The sequence below is a fragment of the Parasteatoda tepidariorum genome, chromosome 3 (assembly GCF_982258835.1).
Source record: "Parasteatoda tepidariorum strain Cologne lab strain chromosome 3, Ptep-v5.0, whole genome shotgun sequence".
Classification (NCBI taxonomy): Eukaryota; Metazoa; Arthropoda; class Arachnida; order Araneae; family Theridiidae; genus Parasteatoda; species Parasteatoda tepidariorum.
Genome location: NC_141757.1, coordinates 108,305,600 through 108,328,073, shown reverse-complemented (window position 1 = coordinate 108,328,073; position 22,474 = coordinate 108,305,600). Strand labels below are relative to the sequence as shown.

At 32.9% G+C, this 22,474-nt stretch overlaps 2 protein-coding genes across 3 annotated transcripts in view; one reads left to right on the top strand and one right to left on the bottom strand.

The window, feature by feature from the left end:
- The window catches only part of LOC107437337 (retinal-binding protein), a 38,214-nt gene that overhangs the window by 11,842 nt on the left and 3,898 nt on the right, over nucleotides 1-22,474 (top strand). For both annotated transcript variants that reach the window (XR_015432692.1, XM_016049297.5), the window contains exons 4-12: nucleotides 1,081-1,124; nucleotides 5,211-5,273; nucleotides 5,355-5,448; nucleotides 8,203-8,285; nucleotides 11,639-11,714; nucleotides 14,226-14,306; nucleotides 18,553-18,639; nucleotides 19,672-19,772; nucleotides 21,067-21,225. Coding sequence is in view for 1 of the 2 variants with exons in the window: in XM_016049297.5 (XP_015904783.3) it covers nucleotides 1,081-1,124; nucleotides 5,211-5,273; nucleotides 5,355-5,448; nucleotides 8,203-8,285; nucleotides 11,639-11,714; nucleotides 14,226-14,306; nucleotides 18,553-18,639; nucleotides 19,672-19,772; nucleotides 21,067-21,225 (788 nt within the window). In the remaining variant the exon portion in view is untranslated. The remainder of the gene's footprint in view (nucleotides 1-1,080; nucleotides 1,125-5,210; nucleotides 5,274-5,354; nucleotides 5,449-8,202; nucleotides 8,286-11,638; nucleotides 11,715-14,225; nucleotides 14,307-18,552; nucleotides 18,640-19,671; nucleotides 19,773-21,066; nucleotides 21,226-22,474) is intronic.
- Nucleotides 20,421-22,474, bottom strand: part of LOC107437338 (SEC14-like protein 2) — a 71,590-nt gene continuing 69,536 nt past the window's right edge. Inside the window, exon 14 of the mRNA XM_087159902.1 lies at nucleotides 20,421-21,242. The gene's annotated coding sequence lies outside the window, so the exon portion shown is untranslated. The remainder of the gene's footprint in view (nucleotides 21,243-22,474) is intronic.

The following is a 22,474-nucleotide window of genomic DNA, read 5'->3' as shown; positions in this document are numbered from 1 at the left end:
TAAATAAAAACGATGAGATTTTTTAAAAATTTAAATCAGAAGTTATATTTCAATCCAATTGTTAATTAAATTGTTCCAAAAATTACGGTTTTTTCTTTTAAATAATTTTTTTTGTAGTATATAAACGCGATTTTTTTCTAAAATCTGATTATTTTTCTTTTTTCCCCTTATATTTCCAACCAAAGCTGTAGCAAAATGTATTAATATTGCTTAATATTATATTTAGTGACAATCTTATAATTAAAATACTTAACATTTTTATCGAAAATGATTGAAATTATTGTAACAAACTGATTCCTGAACAAATTTAATCATTCTTATTTTTGTTTTCGCGAAAGACAAAATTCTAATTCGTCAACAGAAGAAATCAAGATACATAAATAAAATTAATTTACTTGGCAGAGCAAGTCTTTAATATCAAATAAGTTTCAAACGTAGCTGTTTCTAAATCTAATGCAAAATGGGTATAATTGAAATAGGTTTATAAAACAGCAAGCAGTTTTTATACAGCTAATGGAAAATGAGAATTTAAAATTCTCACCCTTCACTTTTCCTCCCCATTAGCCAAATTTTTACTCCAATTTGAAAATAAAATAATATTTTGCATACATTCCACTTTTATTATTTTCCCAGATAAAACTTTTGATAGCAAAATATTCGAGCAACCATGCCTGTCAACATTGTATTGAAAACTATTTTCGATTTCAATCAATGATTTTTTTTTAAAAAATACGAAACTTAAATGAGTTATTTCTTTTTAAAAATAAATCGAGCAATTTAAATCTTGATAAACCTGACTAATGTTTCTTAAAAAATTAGAGTTTAAATACACGATTTTTTCATTACTCACAAGCTATTAACACGATTTTACTAAAATTTTGTCTTTTGTCTTTTATAATAATTTACTTTAAAATGAACTAAAAGTTTGCACAATATGCAATTCAAAAGCTCTCAATCATTTTATACGAAAAAATAATAATGAATGAAATATTTACATAAAAATTACTTTCTTGTTAGTTGTAGTTAAAAACGTTTTAAAATTGCTTACTTTACATCAGTATTATTTTATTCTATTTTTAGCAAGATTGTTGAATGTTAAAGATGCCGAGAAACTACTGAAAACGGTAAGATAGCTCTTTAATTTTTTTAAATTTCATTCATGAAAAAATTATTATTTTTTAATAATGATATTTGTAGAAATGAAAGAGTTACTTCAATATATAAACCAAAATTAATATAAGATCGAAATATGTTCAAATCAAAGCCAAAACCTTAAGATAATAATTACCTTAGGCGAACATACATTGAAAAATATAAAACAGATAATTCACTCGGATGATCAATCCAAGCTCTAAATTCAAATGGAATTTTTATGATTTTAACATTGTTTAGCCCTAGGTGGTCCAAGTAAATTTAATCAAAAAGTGTAGACAAAAAGATACATAATAATTGTGGTTAATGTATGCATGTTGCCGTTAAAGCTCGAGAACCAATAATGTAGCATATTATCTAGTTAATCTGCAAAGTAACAAGAGTGATCAGGTGAAAGTGCGGAATTATCTTTTATCTAGGTTATGTGCACATTAATGGTTCCCGTATCATAACGCTGCAAATGTTTGTTTCTTTGAGGATCAATTGTAAAAATAATGAACAAATATGAATGTTTAAAAAAAAACTATTTTATTAAACATTTTTATTTGTTATTATTTTTGCAATTTTTCTTTGTTTGAAACTATGCATAATGTTTAAGTTTGCAGATAATTTTAATATATTTCTAATTTTGAAAAAAAATGTTAATGTTAAGTTTGTACACATTTTAAAATGAAGCTTTCAACTCAATGAAATGAGGGAAACAAACACACACTATAGAATGCCATCTGCTTAACACTTGCAAAAAAGGAAAACACTTTTTTGACTATTCAATTTCCTTAAAGACGTTAAAATCTTTCAGGCCCCCATACAATTAAATCCTACGGAAAAAAAAACTATGACAAATAGTCACCTATTTTAATCATATTAGCAGAGTTACTTCAGTTTAATTTGGTTGATAGCAAGTATTTTTAATTTAACCTTCTGCTTAGATTTCAACCTTAAATTTCAATTAAATTAGATGAAGTTTTAACTTAGTTTTAGGCGCGGTTTAGCCAAATCTCTTGAGCCATCAATTTATAACACTAACTCACTCATAAGTTGTTGTTGTTGTAGGCCATTAAGGCAAAGGGGTGCCACTGTTCTTGTTTTCCAGTGGCGCTATTTATGTCCGAGAAAACGACTTCTGCCTCACCCATACGTCACACCCGTTTATAGGGTTCATCCATTCTCACATACCTTCATTAGTTCACAGATCGCAATTTTGACCTGAACTAAAGAGCGATTGATCTGCAATTCAGTATCCCCAGAGATATAATTTGTTATGGGAACGTGGAAGACTTTGTAACCCAACAGAGTTAACCATTCACCATTTACTACACGGGCAGTTTACAGCCGGTCGGATTCGAATTCCCGTTCTCAGCAGCTTGAGTCCAGCACCCTGCCAACCAGGCTATCCCGGCCACTCACTCATATTGTTAATTACTAATACTAGCGAATTGTTCCGAAAAACAGCTATTTGACTAGTTTTGAGTACATCGTGTTTGACAAAAAGATCTCTGTTGGCTTAAACTCTCGACTCGTGTCCACGACCAGTCTGCCCGTGACACACTTCGGCCAACAGATTGGCGATCGCTGGTACAGCTCCAAAAAAAAAAAAAAAAAATTCTAATCCTTTGCTTATTATTTAAGATGAGAGTAAAAAAAAATCTGTTATTTGAAATAAAATCTTATAAATTATTTTTACTTCAAGAGGAAGGCTTAGAGTCAGTGTTTTTTTTTTCCAACAAAGAAAAATATATTTTTGTTAGAGAAATGAGAGGTAATTAAAGGTGTCATAATAAGTGGACGTTTAAAATGCTTCAATTGAACGGTTATTTTTCAATTGATTTTTGTCGCTAGTAAAGGTAAGAAAAAAAAAAACAAAGTGTAGAGGAAGTGTTCATTCATATGCGAACAAAAGGAATGTTTCTAAACTCCTCGAACTTTATGAAAGGGAAATAAATGAGTGACACGAAATGAAATCTTTACAAATGGGTTTTCCTTTTATTGCATTTTCAGAGTTCATTATTGTGTCAGCTGGATTTATTGAACTTTTTTCTTCTTGTAATTATATTCTTAAAAGCGTTAATTCAATATATTTGTTATAAAATAAAATAAAATTTTTTTTTTACTTTAGCAAAATAGACACTGAGAAGATGTCCAAAACAAAAATAGATTTTATTTTTATAATTTTCATAAATAGTTTTCAACCCTTACTTATTGTGTTTACTTAATTAAAGTTGCGAGGAAGCGCATTTTGTGGGTAATGAAATTCATCGGATGTATTGAAAATTAATATTTATGTATATTTTGATCTGAGTTTTATAAATAAGTTCACTTACCTGGGTGATCATCCCTAATTAGGTTCAAAATATACCCCGACAGTTTATTACTTGTCTTCAAAATATCATTCAATTCATTTTTATTTTATCTATTAAATTTTTTTTAGTCTAAGAACCTAAATTATACATAATCTAAGTTGTGTATAAGACTTCGTTACTCTCAGATAAAAATGTTATTATTTATGTATAAATTTTCTGATAGAGTTAATCTATAATCTATATCTTGTCGCGTTAACTGCAATAACCAATATTTCAGATGTATTTTGCATTCGTAATTACTGATTCTCATTCTCAGATTTAAATTTAAAAAAATTGACTTACTAGTTAAGTTTTCTGCCTTCTCAATTTTTTTTGCGTGTCACAACTTGGTTCATGTCAAATCTTGGCAGCCATTTTGGATCAATTAACGATACAGAAATCATACCCTGCTCGTTATATTTAACATATTTATGCATGCCAGTGCTTACCTGGAATTTTAGCTACCTGGATGTCTTTCTTATGAATAATCTTTTTTCCTTACGCTGGCTCACATACTGAAAATCCTTAAGCTTCTGAATGGTAGTGGATACAGTCATGCTACCCTTGTTAGAACATATTAAAGTGGCTATGAGTCCGGTAGTGAACTAATCGTTAAGACACGGTTCCTAGTAGACCACAGAAGTCAAGCATCACTTGCTGTGATCAGTGTGTTAGGAAGTGACCACTCTGATCAGCTTGCGAAGGGACCGAGAGTGCGCAGTACTGGCCCTCGCTTAACTGTTCTACGGTAAAGTGCTCGACTTCAGACGCAGGTCGTCGGGCTGCTGTCATAGGGGGGAGGGGCGAGTCTTTTCTGCAAATGATCAAAATTGTGAGGAAAAACCTTCGTATCATCCTTAGGGATGCTTCTCAGAACGTCGCCAATAGCCCATAGCGCAGCTCTATTGCTATGCAAATAAACTACTACTACTACTGAGTGTCAGCTCCACATGTTGGGTAAGTTCGGAGTTGTGCGCCTATTTTGTAAGCGATATGAAATGAGAGCATTAAGCCTGAGTTCTTTTACGTTCGTTTACGTACTTTACTACTTGTATGACACAATACAATTTTATGATATACACGAAGGCAAATTTCTCCCAATACTTGGTCCAGTGCCACGGTGGCTCACGAGATAGATCACTTTCCTCCCAATGAGGCGACCCGGGTTCAAATCACATCGATGGCTGGTAAATACGAATCCCGCACCAGGCTCACACTGACCACAGTGCTGATTAAAAATATCCTCAGTGGCAGACGAATCATGGGTTAGAGTTCCCTTGCCATCAGTCTAACCAGAAGGTTTTTATGGCTTTCCTTTTTATGTAACGCAAATACGGATTAGTTCCATCAAAAAGTTTTCCACGAAGACAAATTTCTCCCAATACTTGATCTAGGAGTTCCCTTGTCTTCTGGATTGTGTTCAAAATTACAAGGCTACGGAGTTGAACATTGGTAGTCGTAAACACAAAAATTAGGTCGGCTGTTCAACGACGGTTATAGAATGAAATACAATTCATTAGTACATTTGTGTCTTTGGATGTTGGCAAAAGATGGCCAACACAATTATTTTAGAGCCTTGATCTCGTCTACAAAGTTGAGGATAATAGAATAACTACAGTTAATGTTGATATGAATATTATCTACAAATTATGAAGACTGTTATGATTTCATGTTTTAAAACGATTTTCTTACAATAAACAGTAAATTATTTTTTTTCAGGACTACAACATGAAGAAATTTTTGAATATCCAGGAATTGGTAAATGACTACGATGTCACAAGTGTGAGTTATATTTCAAAGAATAAATAATATTTTCATAGCAAATAGAGAATGATAAATTATGTTGTCTTCTGTGTTGTTTAGATTTCAAAGGATTACAGTTGTTCTAGTGTGATAGGATGTGATAAAGAGGGTAGTCTAGTACGAGTAATGAACATGGGGCTGTGTGATGTAAAAGGTGAGTTCCTTTTCACCCACTATAAAAGAGAACGCTATAGTACCACCGTTCACAATACTTCAGCTGCCACAGTAGTTTAAAATATAGAAAAAAACAAATGCAGGTAACAAGAAGAAATTTTTTTTTTTTTTTAATAAAAATGTTTAACTTTTCAATATATTGAATTCGGTACTTGCACTTCAAGAAGAAGGAGACCTCCCATACCCACACATGTGACCTATGACGTAATGCCAGCTGATCTTTATCAACAAAATGGCGTATTAAAGTTGAACTAATTTTCTCTACATAAGTTAAAATGTCAATTAACGATACGTTAATTGAATGCTGTACCATATCGCTCATCGAATGAGTTAAAATATAATTATTCTTCGTCTACTTCCTTTACGTAACTAAGATTTATTAATTGTTTATGTATTTCAATGTAACCTGCCTTTTTTTTTTTTGCTTTGTGCACCTGGCAACTTCGATGCATAATTAGTTCGTTTATGTTCCACATGGCTTCATGCCTGTCTTTGTGTTAAGTCTCTGTGTAAATATACAGTAAAAGAATGGAAATCTTTGAGAAAGAATCTTTGTGAAAGAATCTAGAATGTGTCACTTAAGAGAATTGATACCAGATGGGCTTGCCTTACTCGAAATAGAATGGAAAGAACAGTTGCTAACGTAACTAAATACCACGTTTCAACAACCAATCAGGATCGAGATACCCACACTACGTCACTTACAGGCATCCCATAGAAAATAAATTATGGCAAAATTATTTCTAAATACAGCAGCTAATCCTATTATAATTTGGTTGCTATTTCATATTTTGAAAAATAAATCAGCATTTGAAATTTCATAGTAAACATATCTAATCTAAACTCTTTCTTAATCTAAAGGAATATTTAAATTCATCTCTCCCCTATGTTTCGCATTACTAGTAGGGGTGAAAGACGGTGAAGGTTCTTTAAGGTATTTAAATTTACTTAAAATCAACAACAAGTTGGTTAATATCATTTGTAATAAATTAAAAATCTGTATATATAATAAATATGCTTTGGGGAAATATAATGATAAGGGACATTTTACAATTGTTTAGGAAAATTTGGAGAAAAAAACCATGATTTCCATCAACTGCTTTTCAGTCGAACTTGAAAATAAAAAAATAAAAATTATTATGTATTTAACCCAAGTACTTGTTTGCTATTATTGATAAAAAAAATTTAAAAAAAGATGAAAATAAATTTTTTAATTTCCCAATATTTTTTCACTCAAATTTTTTTTTTTAAATAAAAATTAAAAATATCACTTTTTTTAAAAAAAGATTTGATTACTATCTTTTAAAATATACTAAAATTTTTTTGGTGGCATTATTTCCCATAATTTTTGAGTTGTAGAAAAATTCCTTTTTTATGCACAGTTCGCATAGCACTGTTTCAAAATTATTGTTTATATACTAGGTTTCAGTGAACGCAACTAAATCTAGAAAATGAAATGCAACCGGTGGAGATGACGAATTAGATGAGAGTACAGATTTTTATTGGATTTTAAACAATCAATAAGAGATTTTTTATGTTTCAATGTATTGGCAATGGGGAAAAAGTCTCTATAACCAGATGTCTATTTTATTTAGCATTTACAATCAAATCCGAGGCCTTCTGCAAACGTTGAATATAATAAAATGGATTGACATCAATAATATCAAATGGACAATTTTGTGATTATTATCATGTTTTTCATTTTCTTTCGATAATTTTAAGTATTTCGATTGTGTTTTGCCACATCATAGAAAGCGTCATTATTAAAGAGAGATAACAAACATCGTTTCTCAAGATGACAGCCTTTTATAGAGATTAAAGGGGAAAAAAACAGAAGGAGGAAGTATTTTAATATTGAGTATTCATTCAATTATCAATTAGTGTTTTTGGACTATTTCAATTCCATTACATTCTTTTTATAACTCAACTTTGCTCTGCAACGTCAGAAACATGCGTAGAATAATAAATAGAACGTAGAGAGCGCAAAAGGAAAATAAAATCGGTCGAATAGTTTCGGAGAAATCGAATGTTTAAAAATTCGTCTTTTTAAAGTTCGATTTCTCAAGAACTATTCAACCGATTTCGCTCAAGTTTCGTATTTTTGTGATCATGTGAAATTGCATTTTTTTTTTAAAATGATGTATAAATTTTAAACCTTGCAATTCAATTTTTTTCGGACTATTAAAATAAAATAATAATAAATATTTTCTAAAAGTTATTCTTTTGCGTCGAATTAATTTTGAATAAACGAGTTTTATAATTGTGTGCAAAAATGTTTCAATTCGCTCAAAAAGTTCTCGAGATATAGTGAACTACGCAAAAAGTAAAATTAACATTAAGGGACCGCCCTCCTGACCAAACTATTCGGACCCTATTTTCCAAATTGCGGTTACGCTCTATATTTTGGGAGTCAGAAATCAGATTCCGCCGAAAAAATTATATGTTCATTCGGAGAAAGTACGTTTTTGTGTCTGATTTCGTAACTTAAAATTTCGTTTGCACTAAGTAATTAGCATATTTGTTGTCGCCTGCTCGAACCATTATGATTGAGTAATAGAGTGTGAGGATGCCATCATAAAATTATAGGTTATTCAGGGTTGTCTGTTGTTTTTTTCAATTATAAAATCAAAAATATTTTTTTGGCTCAAATTATGTGAAATGCTTTAAAATGATTAGGTATGAAATGCCAGTTGTCCACCATTTTTGAATTGCTATCTTTGTTTTTGCTTCACAGGGTATGTCCATTGCATTTCCACGGTAGAACACTTAAAAGTTTTCCTTTGGTTTTTGGAAAACGATCTCAAGCTGTGTGAGAAGGTATTCATACATTTCATTGTCTTATTTTTATGAAAGAATATATATATATATAGAAAAGGAAAAATTAAAAATATATAAATAATTATATTAAATATATTAAATATATTAAATTAAATATATTAAATATATTAAATATATTAAATTATATTAAATATATTAAAAATATAAAAATATATATAAAAAAGGAAAAATTACGAAAATTAATAAGTTATATTTACTGCGCATATGCTACAAGTATGTAGTATTCATAAAATAAGTTTAAAATATTGGGAAAACATGGAAAATAATACAATAAAGATTAATAAAAAGAGAAGAAGAAAAATTATTAAAATAAAATATTTTTAAAAATATTTTTATCTTCCGGAATGCAAGATGAGAATGGTAAAAATTAAAATATACGAAGGAAGAAGAAACCTGTCTGTCCAAACTGGTGCAGATGTAGACCTTCTCTCGCAAGCATTTTATTTCCCGTTCGCCGACCTTCTTAAAACATATAATTTCTTTGTTTTAATAGGACAAGGGCGACTATATTATTACGACTGGTGATAAAAAAATTAATTAATTTTTTTATGTTAAATCACTTTTGGTTCAACCCATAAAAATTGTATACCTTTGAAATTGTAAAATTCAAACAAAAATTGTTATGCATTTTCAAAAGAATTTCTTCACTCGGCGATCGTGATGTAATAATTTCTTTCGACTCCAACAACTACACTATTACAATTTGCGATAAAAAATGTTATTAAATTTTTATGTTAAATCACTTCTGGTTCAACTCATAAAAATTGTATACCTCTGAAATTGTAAAATTCAAACAAAAATTGTTATGCATTTTCAAAAGAATTTCTTCACTCGGCGATCGTGATGTAATAATTTCTTTCGACTCCAACAACTACACTATTACAATTTGCGATAAAAAATGTTATTAAATTTTTATGTTAAATCACTTCTGGTTCAACTCATAAAAATTGTATACCTCTGAAATTGTAAAATTCAAACAAAAATTGTTATGCATTTTCAAAAGAATTTCTTCACTCGGCGATCGTGATGTAATAATTTCTTTCAACTCCAACAACTACACTATTACAATTTGCGATAAAAAATTTTATTAAATTTTTATGTTAAATCACTTTTGGTTCAACTCATAAAAATTTTATACCTCTGAAATTTTTTTATATTTTATATCCGTCGTTGAACAGCTGGCCCAATTTTTGGGTTACGACTACCAATGTTCAACTGCGTAGCCTTGTCACGTTGAACCCAATTCAGAAGAAAAGGGAACTCTTGGATCTAATATTGGGAGAAATTTCTTTCATGGAGGACTCTTTGATGGAATTAACTCGCATTTTCGTAACATGGAGAGGCAAATCATGAAAACCTCCCACGGTTAGCCTGACTGCAAGGGCAGTCTAACCCATGATCCGCTTACCACTGAGGATATTTTACGTCAGCAATGTGTTCAGTGCCAGCCGGATGCGGAATTCGTATCGACCAACCATAGCCGGGATTCTTACCCTGTTCCCCTCATAGGAAGGCGAACGCTCCATCCCGGGAGCCAGCGAGGCTGAAATCGTAATAGTATAGTCGTTGGCACTGAAAGAATCTTTCGAACCTCACGATCGCCATTTGAAGACACTTTTATTACAATTTATAACACAGAATTATAATTTATTCGAATTTTTTTGTTAGAATTTTATAATTTCTGAGGCAGGAGCCGCGGTGGCTCAGGGGATAGAACGTTCGCTTTCCAATGAGGTGAACTGGGTTCAAATCCCAACGATGGCTGGTCGATACGAATTCCGCACCCATTTTGCACCGACCACTGTGGTGTCGTAAAATATACTCAGTGGTAAACGGATCATGGGTTAGAGTCCCCTTGCTGTCAGGCTAACCGTGGGTGGTTTTCGTAGTTTTCCTTTCCATGTAGCACAAATGCTGGTGAGTTCCATGAAAAAGTCCTCCATGAAGGTAAATTTCTCCCAATATTTGATTCAAGAGTTCCCTTGTCTTCTGGATTGGTTTCAAAATAACAAGGCTATGGAGTTGAACATTACCCAAAAAGTAGTCGTAAACCCAAAATGTGGGTCGACTGTTCAACGACGGTTATAAAATAAAATGTAAAATTTCAGAGGTATACAATTACTAATAGTTGAACCAATAGAGATTCAACATAAAAAATAAGTCGCAAATCGTAAAATCGCAAATCGTAATCGTTGGCGTTGAAAGAAAATAATCCGTACCTCACGACCGAATTATTTTCAAATTATTTTAAAATCAAATTTTAAAATCAACCAGTTTTAAAATTTAACTTGAATGAAGCATGGTTTGAAATGTTTTTTAGCTTTCTTAGTCCTAGTTCATTACAACCTAATAAAAACATGTACTTCTAACCATCGGAAAATATAATATTAGAAAATAAAAAAATATTAGAAAATGCAATAATATTTAAATCTGTTTTATTATTAATTCTTAATATACACTGTTAATAAATAAAGCAACAAACAGGATTTGAAATTATGTAAGAAAAAGGTGATAGGCACAAAATTAGTATTGCAGTCAGATGAAAAACTTTGGCCATAAGTAATTTTTAGAAATAAATATAAGTATACAAGCTTAAATTTGACAGCAACTATAAAGATTGTAAAAACACTTCTGTTTGCAATTTTGCCAAACACTTGTTCGAAATTTTATGTGCTCATCTTTGTATTGTTGTTGGTTCATTTACGTCACACTAGAGCTGTACAATGGGCTATTGGCGACGGTCTGGGAAACATTCCTCAGGATGATCCGAAGACATGCCATCACAATTTTGATCCTTTGCAGAGGGGATGGCACCCCTGCTTCGGTATCCCGACGAAATGCACGCGAAGTCGAGCACTTTACGGTCGAACAGTTTAACGAGGACCAATACCGAACACCCTCGGTCCCTACGCAGACTGATCCAAGTGGTCACCCACCCGCACACTGATCGCAGCCAGTGATGCTTGACTTCAGTGATCTGCTGGGAACCGTGTCTTAACGATCAGTCCACTGCGGGACGCTCTTCTTTGTGAAGACGGTGAAAGATAAGAATATCAGGATCATGATGGTGGAGACAAACATGTACAAAGTAGTTTAAACAATAGAGACAAATTTCCTATTAATGTCTTAAATGGTTCAACTACTTTGCAATTTTTGTTTACTTTCTCTACCATCATGTGGCGTTTAAACACTGAGGAAGGTTCTTGTTTAGGGAACTGAATCTATAGTATGTCCATTTATGTACTTTTATTTGTGCTTTATTCACTTTGTTCATCGTTTTATTTCTTATGTGTCCTAGTGAAATTTTAACGTAGTTTTTTTTTAATATGCAGAGAGAAAGCCAGATACAAATGGTGTACATTTTGGATTTGGCACACATCAATCTATCGGTCTTTTTGCACAAACCAGGTAACTATAATGATGTTGCAGACAGTAACGATATAAGAAAACTTTATATAAGTTTTGTCTTCTGAACATAGTTGGAAATTCTGGAACGAGTTGAATTTTAATAGGGTTCAGATATGCTGTTACCTTAAAATTCTCGTTGCTTAAGGGATCCCAATGAGGTTTGAATCTCGGCGATGGCAGGATTTTGCTCCTGGCCATGCAGTGCTGGCTGATACAAATAGACTGATCTTAAATTGGAATTCCCTTGCCATGTGGCTAGTCGTGGAAGATTTACCTCAGAATGTAACTCAAATGCGGGTTAGTTCCTTCAAAAAATCCTCCACTAAGACTAGTTGACCCAATGCTTGGTCTCGAGATTCCCTTGCCAACTGGGAGTTTCTTCATAACTACAAGGTTAAGAAGTTTAACCATGTAACCCATACAAAACTAAGGCAAACAACGTTCGCACATAGGTCGCCCACTTGTGTATTCATGTAACCAATTTAATCCCAAAATGGGTGGCCTGTTTTTAAGTCGGTTTTTCTGATTCGAAGAATTGCATCGATGCATTTAGTAATTCTATCAAAAAACCGCCCTCTATTATCTCCCACATATTAAATTTATATTTTGAACTGTGCAACAATAATTATGATATAATAGCTTACGGTGAAGCATTTTCTGACCCAGTGCTCGAAATTTAAACTTAAAAGACAGCAGTATTTTAACTGTTTACTTACCAACTTAAGCAATTTTACTTGGAGATACACCTCATCCTAATTTAATTTCTTACCAATTAAGTTAGGCTTTAGACATCGGATTTTATAATTTGATTTAGTTCAAACTTTAAGTAAATTGGCCAATTTTTACCTAGTAATATTGATTTTAGCCAAACTACTTTAGTTTAATTTGGGTGTTTTGATTTAGTTAAGTTCTTTTTCAAACTCAACCTTGTTTTTTTTTAATTTGACCAAGTCATATAAATTTGGACCGAGTGCTTAAATTTTAAACAGGCTATATGAACTTTTAACCAAGTTTTAGGCGCTGCATAGTCAAATCATGGCTCTTGCGTCAAAAATTTAAATCACTCACTCACTTTTACGCCGGCTGCAAAATAAATCATATTAAGGGTGCTAAGTGATGAAACAAATTATCGTTCATACTATACTTGATTAAACCTTATCATGGGTCAGCTAAGCGGAAACATTTGCAAATCTGTACCTTATTATGTACAAATATAATTATAGTCTAAATTATATAGCATATATATAGTCTAAATTATATACAAATGTAATTATAGTCTAAGGTTTAAATGAATTTTCTTTGGAATGCAGTAATTAACATGCTCCTGTTCATTCATAGATACTGAGCTTTCAAATCTAAAGAGTAGTCTCTTCTCTTAATCTTAATTGTATGGTTTTAAATGCTTCCTATTTAGAGGGAGAAAAAATATAGTTTTAGAACAAACTAGAAAAGACCTGCATAAAAATAAAAGCGAGGTTAATTCCATTTTTTTGAAGTGGAGTTGACCCACTATTAACCCTTTGCTGTCGTATGTCTACTCTCAGCCACCAACGCTTTTTTACCGTCCCAGTCGTATGTCGGCTCTCAGCCACCACAGCAAAGATGTTAGAAACAGCTTAATAGAAAACTATATATATTTCGGCACTGTGAGGACGTAAAGAGTAAATATTGTTCTGTATGTTCAAACAGAAAAATCAAAGGCGGAAGACACCAAACTTATTATTTTTGCGACACATGTTATCAAAAGCTAAGGCTTCACATTGGAGACTGCTTTGAAAAATACTGCTCGATGGAGAACTGTAAAATATGATGTTCACGTAAAATTAAAACATATTGTGTTACATATATCTAAAGTTTATTAATAAATTTGAATTTTTCTTCATAATCTTGCATATTATGAATTACTTACTGTTCGTTCAACGAAAATTAATTCCGACCAGAATGACAGCCATGTATGAACTTAATACGACCGCAATTTGTTAAAATAATTTCTCTACTTTTTAAAATTGAGTCATCATTTGATTTTCACAAAAGCATACTTTTAATCAAAAGTCTATGAGACAAGCTAATGAATCAAATTTTATAGCCGATTTCTCAGCTGATAAGCGCAACTCAACTGAAATAATTTCACATAAACATCCTGTTTTTATTGGATATTTCAACCAGATTTACCTTTGCTTTTACAAGCCGGATTGTTCTCAACTTTCTGAGTTGATAATTATTTAGGAACATTTCGGCTAAATTGGCTATATGAATTTGGACATTCGCCAGCTTTTGAACTTTCATGGTAACATATACAAAAATTTATAATTTCATTGATATAAAAAAGACACACTCAAAAAAATTTTTAATTTTTGTATATGTGTTCAGGTGGGCAACATTTATCTACCAAGACATTATATCATAGACTTTTTTTTTCTTTTTTCCCCCCAAACATTCTTTATTTGCAACTTACAGAGTTTACTGCAACTTTAAAATTTGCCTCTATTTATTTATTTTTATGCTTTTCAGCCTTAGATACTGGTTTGGTCGCTCTGAATCTTCTTCAGGATCATTTCCACGATCTTATAAAAGTAGTCTACGTCGTCAATGGTGAGTAAACTTCACAATCGTTTTCGCCAATTAACGCTTTCCTTTTCTTAGCGACTGCAAAGTCCTCATAATCTCACTGACGGGATTTTTTCTTTCTTCTTTTGAATGAATTTGAGATGAATTACATTTAGTCTTCCACTTCTTAATTTTATGAATGATAGTTTTGCAGCTAGGCCGACCAGCTTGCCTAAGGATCAGGGAACTAGCCTTGCATCAGAAAGGTTCTGGGTTCGAATCCCGGGCTGGCTTTCATTCTCTGAACTATCTGTCCTTACTGTGGGAGCAACAATGGCCCACCTAATGGGAGCAACAATGGCCCTTCCCTTCAGATACCTGTATGACGTAGATCAGTGGTTCCCAACCTGGGGGCGATCGCCCCAAAGGGGGCGATGGAGCTTCTTAAGGGGGCGATAATCCTTAGGGGGGCGATCAGGGGGCGACGAGTCCTCAAAAAATAAAAATTGCTAATAATATTAATAATAAAAGCTATTTGAGATTGAAATTGAAAATATATATGAAACCTATGGTTCTGATGTAGACAAAGAACTATGATAGTTAAAAATTAAAAAAAATTCAACTGCAGGATCGTTTTCGTCATACTATTTGGTATAGCAGGCGGAAATCTGATAAGTCACTCTGGTCCTCTGAACAATAATACTGTTTCCAGGCGTATTGATGAGATGGCCGCCGACGTTGAATCAAAACTCATAAAATTTCTGAAAGAAGGTAAATTTGCGTTGCAGATTGATGAATCAACTGTGATAGATAACAAAGCTGTTTTGGCTTAAGTGAGATTCATAAATGAGAGTAAGGAGATTAACGAGGAAATGTTGTTTACAAGAACTTTGAACACAGATACAAAAGGATCGTCGATTTTTAAATTGGTCAAAGATTATTTTGAGGTAAAAGAAATTCCCCTCACAAAATGTAAGTGCTTGTGCAACAGATGGTGCTCCAACCATGTCTTGTTGTCATACTGGGCTTCTGGGTCACCTTAAAAAAGAAGTACCGGAAGTTATCTCACCATTCATTATGTCATTTATCGTCAACTTTTGGCTGCGAAAAATTGGTTATTTCTGGCATCAATAAAATAAAAGCTAATTCTCCTAATAACCGTTTGTTCCGAGATCTTTGCCATGAAAATGATAAAGATTTCGAATTCCTGCTCCTGAATACAGCTGTGAGATGGCTTTCAGAAGGAAACTGAGCCGTTTCTTCGAACTGCTGGATTCGCTTACTGAGTTTCTCGACACCACTGATCCTGTATTAAGTGAGAGTTTGAAGCAACGCAAGTTGGAAACTGCGTACCTCATGGATATTTTCTAAAAAATGAACGAAATCCAAATAAAACTTCAGGGAAGTAAAATGAACATTATCAAGGCTAAGGAAATCAAATCTTCATTCATCGCCAAGTTTGATATCTACAAGTCAAACATTGGTCGCAAAGAGCTAATGCAATTTCCAACTCTTAAAAAGTGTTCAATGGTAGATATCGAGATTCTAGAAATTAAAATCTTAATTTTTACTGATCACCTTGATCAGTTATGGAATCAAGATTTAAAGATTTGATGAAATTAGAAATTCCGGATTGGATTTTCGATCCTTTCTCTTTTGAAGTTGTGGATAAGCTCACTTCCTCTTTGTAGACTGAGATTTTAGATTTAAAGTTTGACTGTGAGGCTAAAGTCGTCTTTAAAAAATACTGTTACGAGTTAGCTTGGGTAAAGCTTATGGACACTTATCCACAATTGTGGAAACAAACTGAGTCGCTTCTCATCTCGTTCCTGTCATCATATTTAGTGGAGAGAGGCTTTAGTTCTGTCTTCCAGCTGCTCACAAAGCAAAGAGATAGGTTGGACATTTGCTTCAAAGGAGACCCGCTTTTAAATCTGACGAGCATAAAACCTGACATTCAAGCTTTATTTTGAAATACACCAAACACAGGGCAGTGGTAAAAGTAATTGAAGTGGTAAAAGTGTACTTTCTCCCTCTTCATTTTTTTTCTCAAATTTTAGTTGTTAGCGTTTTAACTTTTTCTTGATTACATTAAAATATGAATTTAAAAAAGTGTACTTTTGTTTTGATTATTCCGTTTTAAATATCACTTCTTTTTGAAAAAAAAAAGATGCACAATTTTTTTTAATTAATAAAAATAACAGGGTAAATGTACCTCCTTATTTGCATTACAATTTAAATTAAAATCAAATAACATAGCATATTTTCAGTGTTTGGTTGCTCACAAGCAACAATGAATGGTTTTTTGAGCAAAAAGAGAAAGGGGCGATAGGTGTCAGCCAACCCCAAGAGGGGGGCGATGGTCCACAAAAGGTTGGGAACCACTGACGTAGATCATTCCCCAGGCGGGTATTGCAAAAAATGAAGTTTCGCAGCTAGTAGTATCATATGATAGTGTAGTTTCTTTTATTTTCAAGTACGATTCGCAAGTAATTTGTTACCATGTCCAGATCAGCTATTTTAATTAAGCTAATATTAATGGAGCCTCTTTACTGTACCGAAAAAGTTTTGTTTGGTTTAATTACGAGAGTTAAAATACGCGTGTATGGAACTCACTCTCAATGTAAGAGTTGAAAGAGTGTTTTTTTCTTCCTTTTTAACAAAATGGCATTTAGAGCGGGCAATTGGAAATTTTTTAAATTTTTTATAATGCGGGATTAGTTTGTAACTTTTTGTATTAAAATATGATCATCAAAATTTCTAAGAATATGCCTATATGTCTGGAAATATTTATAGAAATTCTTTAAAAAATCTTATTTATTCCAAAACTCGCGAAGTTCCATACTTATATACATCGCTGATATTAAAAATGTCCCGGGATTGTAACACGGGTCTTATAACGGGGATAATAGTTTTTCAAAAAAAAATTTTAAATGCGCGATTTTTTTTAAAAATTTAATTACTGTACATAAATTTAACCCTTATGCATTTTACATAAATTATTAGATATATATTTATGCCGGCCAGGTGGCCGAGCGATTAGCGTGCCTGACTGCGAAGCCATAGGCTGCGGGTTCGAATCCCGCTCTGGACATGGATGTTTCTCTCTCTCTCTTTGTGCTGTCCTCTGTTGTGTGTGTGTATGATGTGTGAAAGTGGCCCACCCTATAAACGGGTGGGCGTGGGCAATGTTGCTCGCCTCCGTGACTTTGGTTCACAGGGGCCCACTGGGTAACGCGAAATGAGCAACAATTCTGGCATAGTATAGGCAAAGATTCAAATTCAGTGCCTGCCATTGGAAAAAAAAAAGATATAGATTTATTTTTTATGGTTGCAATTATTTAGCAATATGTTTTTAACAAAGCTTTAGGTTTATATACTAGCTTTTGCTACTAAATTTAACAGGTGCGTCAGCCTTTACCAAATAAATGGTTCCTAGAAAATCATAAAACACTTCATGGAAAACGAAGTTTTTCTGAGGCAAAGAGTTTAGATATTAATCTAAGTATGTATTGCATGTTTTTTAAGGAAAGCTTACCCAAACTAGCGTATTGCTAATTGCGTGAACCTATTTCATAATCTTTTTGTGATAAGTACATTGTTAGATTTTTCATTCTAAAATTATGGTAAAATAACCAACAGCAGTCTGTCCACCCGATTAACCGTAAAATTTACGGTAAAGAATATTTTTCACTTTTACGGTTTTTAAACCGTTTATAACTAGTATGGTTGTAAAATCATGAATACAAAACTACACTTTTTTTTAACCATTTACAGCTACCATGGTTTCAAAATAGTAAAGAAAGAAATTTAACTGACATATGAACTAGGCTCTTCGCTAGATAATGGGCATTGGAGAGTGTAGGTAACTATAAATTCTTCGTGTGTGTTAAAGGGAATGAAGGTGTCAACGCTTGGGCTCGAACCCCCGTTCTGTCGGTCACGTGATTGACAGATTAGCTCTCTCGGCTATAATATGTACGCAGTTGCAAGAAACTATGTTGCTTCATAATGTGGACTTATTTGGTGCAATAAAATTCTCGTTATTTAACCGTTTTGTTAAAAATAGTTAATAAACGATTTTTCTCTCTGTTAATAGTCTCATTACCATCTTATTTATGGTTATTTGACTGTTTTTGTTTAAATATGGTAAAAAAACAGTTAAATATATTGTTATTTAGCCATTTTTTTCAAATTAACTATTAAGATATTATTGTAAGCTAGCGTATTATATTCGGTTTAACATGAATTTAACTGAGTTAAAGAGATTTTTTTTTAATGTATTTTTCAGCTCCTCCTCTATTTCACTCCAGTCTTAAAGTGATTAAACCAGTGATTCAAGACTCTCTCTATCGAAAGATCAAAATTTATAACAGTGGTAAGCATACATTTTGACACCATTTCAAAAGGTGGTCAAATTCTACATTGTAGTTTTAAATGATATGAACAGGAGTTAGAGTCCAGCCGGTAGAAAAATCCCAGTGTATTAAATGTTGACTGGTGCACGCTAAATCTGTCGGGGTCACAAAGTGCTCCAAGTTCCCTTAACAAATCAATACCTCTGGAGGTACTGAATTGGAGATAGATTATTCTCTGGTTCAGGTCAAAATTACGATCTGCGGATGGATGAAAGGTATGAGAATGAGTCTTCCCTTTGAAACGGGTTGTAACGCATGCGTATGGAAAAATCATGTTCTTGGTCACAGATGGAGCCACTGCTTTTCCACTTTCAATCGAAAGAAACATTTTCACAGATAATAATCCTTTTTATTTTCAAAAAGTATTCTTATTAAATAAAACCTGATATTTCGGAAAAGTAAGTAAAAGTAGTGAGTGCCAATAAATTGCCAGAGAAACTTTTCTCAAAGGGTGGAAAGCTGCGTCCCCCACATTAAACAATTGTCCACCCTGTTTCACCAAGGCTCTTCATAAATTACACATTTATTCATAGATATTTTATTTACGTCACTCTAGAGCTGCACAATGGGCTATTGGCGACTGACTAGGAAACATCGCTGAGGATGATTCAAAGACATGCCATCACAATTTCGATCCTCTGCAGAGGAGATGGCACCTCCGTCGCTTTGGTAGCCAAGCGACCAGCGCGCGAAGTCGAGCACTTTACGGTAGAACAGTTTAACGAGAACATATACCACGTACCCTCGGTCCTTACGTAGACCGTTCAAAGTGATCACCCACTCGCTTACCGACAGCAGGCAGTGATGCTTGACTTCGGTGTTCCACTGGGAACCGTGTCTTCACGATCAGTCCTCTGCGGGACTACGTAGTTTGTAGTTGCGCATCCTGGTCCATCATTCTAAATCATCCACCTAAAATATCCTCAGTAATAAATTTGTCTTCATTTCTTCTCTGATGCGTAATAAATGTATGCAATATATTCTTTTTACAGATGGTTTTCAGGAAGAGCTTTTGAAACACATAGACGCAGATGTTCTTCCAGTCTATTTGGGAGGCAGGAAGAAAGGAGATGATCCTTTAGGCAAACAATTAGTAAGTTTTGTTTTCTAATTGACTTGTAAAATGTACCAGCTGCGTGGTGTCAATTTTTTTTCTTCGTAAAACAGCTTCCTGTTTGTTGCTATGAATTCTGAAGCTGATATTTCACTAACGTTATTCCTAACTTTTTAAAAACGTAATATGACTTTAAGTTTGGTGACTAATAAGTAATTTTAATTACCGAGTAATTGTTTGGAATTGCATTTTGCCCAATAGGTTGCATTTTGTTGTTTTGTAAAGTGTATCAGTTACACGGTGTAATTTTTTTTTTTTTTACCAATTGGTAAAATGGGTCTTGCTTTGGAATTGATGGCGTTCATACACTTTTCAACTGTGTTCAAAAGTAAAAGTAAACAGTGCGCATGCGTTGCTATGGCGACCGCTGCTGTTTTTCTTTTTATTTTCACTAGCAGGCATTTGTAATGTATTTACATAATAATAATTTAAAGTATTTTTATATTCGTTTTATTATTAACGTATAATATTAAACTAAAACAATGTTTTACTCTTTAAAATTATTATGAATCATTTCAAAAAATATAAAGCAATGCAATACTTGTTCTACGTTCATTAAAGTTTGAAAAATATGTTTTACATCCTAAAATAACAAAAAAAAGAGGAAAATATATTGAATTCAAAACATTTTCATTTTTGTATGGAAACTTTAATGAATATAACAATTTCTATCTCATAATATTACTAAATATCAGAATTACATAGGATTATTAAATGTTTTTTGATATTTTGAAATGTAAACGAGCGTCTCTTGTCTGAAAGTAAATTTTTATTCCTGGATAAGAAAATTCCCTAGAAAATTGCGATGTTTTAAACTATACAAATCAGGGAAAATGGGAAAGTTATAACAAAGAATTACTTCTAAAGATTTTATATCAATCAATAACATAATGACATGCAGGTGGTATTGAGAGCTACAATATGAAATTTAAAATTGTAAGACAAATATTGCATTTCATGTAATAAAAATGTAATAAATAATGAAAATTGGAAAAAATTAACAAAAAGCTTAAAAAATGCTTTAAAATGCAAAATAGGCCCCAAAATTAAAAGAAAAACTGCCCTATAAATCTAAAAAAATGCTCTAAAGGACAAAAAATGTCCAAAAATGCAAATGTCATAAAAATCCGGGTCTTACTGATAAGTAATTTTGATTACTAAATAATTGTTTACAATTACATTTTGCCCAATAGGGTGTACTTTGTTGCTAAGGAGCATTACATCTCTTACTATTATAAGCGATATGTTTAAACCAAGTATAATTTTTCCGCAGGTTGGTCTTGGAGGTGAGATTCCTCAGTCCTACTATCCAGATAATTTATTGGATCCGACAGAAGACGGAGTGATCCACTGTACTGTCGCTGCCGGATCTTCAGTCAGTTTTCGGTTTCCTATAGTCCAGGAGAGGACGCTCATCACTTATCAGTTTCAGGTAAGACACTAAAATGTCTGCAACAAAATACAGCTCTCTGCATACAAATAAATTTGGCTTAATCAGTTCTCACTCTGGTAATGATAATTTCTGATGGACCATGATAATGATTCGTCAGATATATTTATCATTATATTTTTACTTAAGTATAAATTTGTTAATCTTAAAATGTAAGTTTTTATAACTTTATTTTTGATAATGATTCTAAAAAGATATTTTGAGAACGAAAACTGCGAGAAACGTTTTATACGCAGTGCCTATGAGCGAATTTTTCGAGCATTTTCGCGAATCAAGCATTTTCTTGGGTTATCTGTCACATTGCAAGAATTAATAATATTTGAAAATATTATGCATATGGAATTCAACAAGCCGTATTGCCAGACTTAACTCCTAGTAGCGTTACAAAAATTCGTATACGCACCTTTCTGAAAATATTTGTGTAAGAATTTTGTTCCATCTTTCTTTAAAGAAATACAGTTATTTAATGTTTTCGCTTCCAAGCCTTTTCCTTTAACAAAACATCAACATTCGTACTAACGATATTAGAGTTAAATACCAATTACTATGTTTTTAATATCAATTAAAGAAAAATGGAAGAAACGAAGGGTATGCTGCATTCTTTGTAATTGCAAAAAATGCACTTGGCTGTTTCTTTTTTCTCTTGCTTTTGATTTTATTTTATTTTATAACCGTCGTTGAACAGCCAACCCAATTTTTCATGGGTTTACAACTACTAATGCTCAACTCCGCAGCCTTGTAATTTTGAACCCAATCCAGAAGACAAGGGAACTCCTAGATCGAGTATTGGGAGAAAGTTTGCCTTCGTGGAGGACTTTTTCGATGGAGCTAACCCGCATTTGCGTTATATGAAGGGGAAGAGCACGAGAACCTCCCACGGTTATCCTGACGGCAAGGGGACTCTAACCCATGATCCGTCTACCACTGAGGATATTTCACGTCAGCACTGTAGTCGGTGCAAGCCGGATGTGGAATTCGTATCGACTGGGATTCGAACCCGGTTCCCCTAATAGGCCCCCAGATAGGCCGACTAATTACTGCGAACATTTCAAATAAGTTTCAAAAATCAGACAGTCCGAAGCATACTTTCTTAGAATAAATTTGTTTTACTCTTATTATCGTTTTTTCTTATCATTATCATTCATCCCCTTATTTTAAGAGGGCACTATACCGTGGAGAAAACCATCATGGCCAATTCTCTTTCACCTACATAAGTAATTTAAAATTTAGA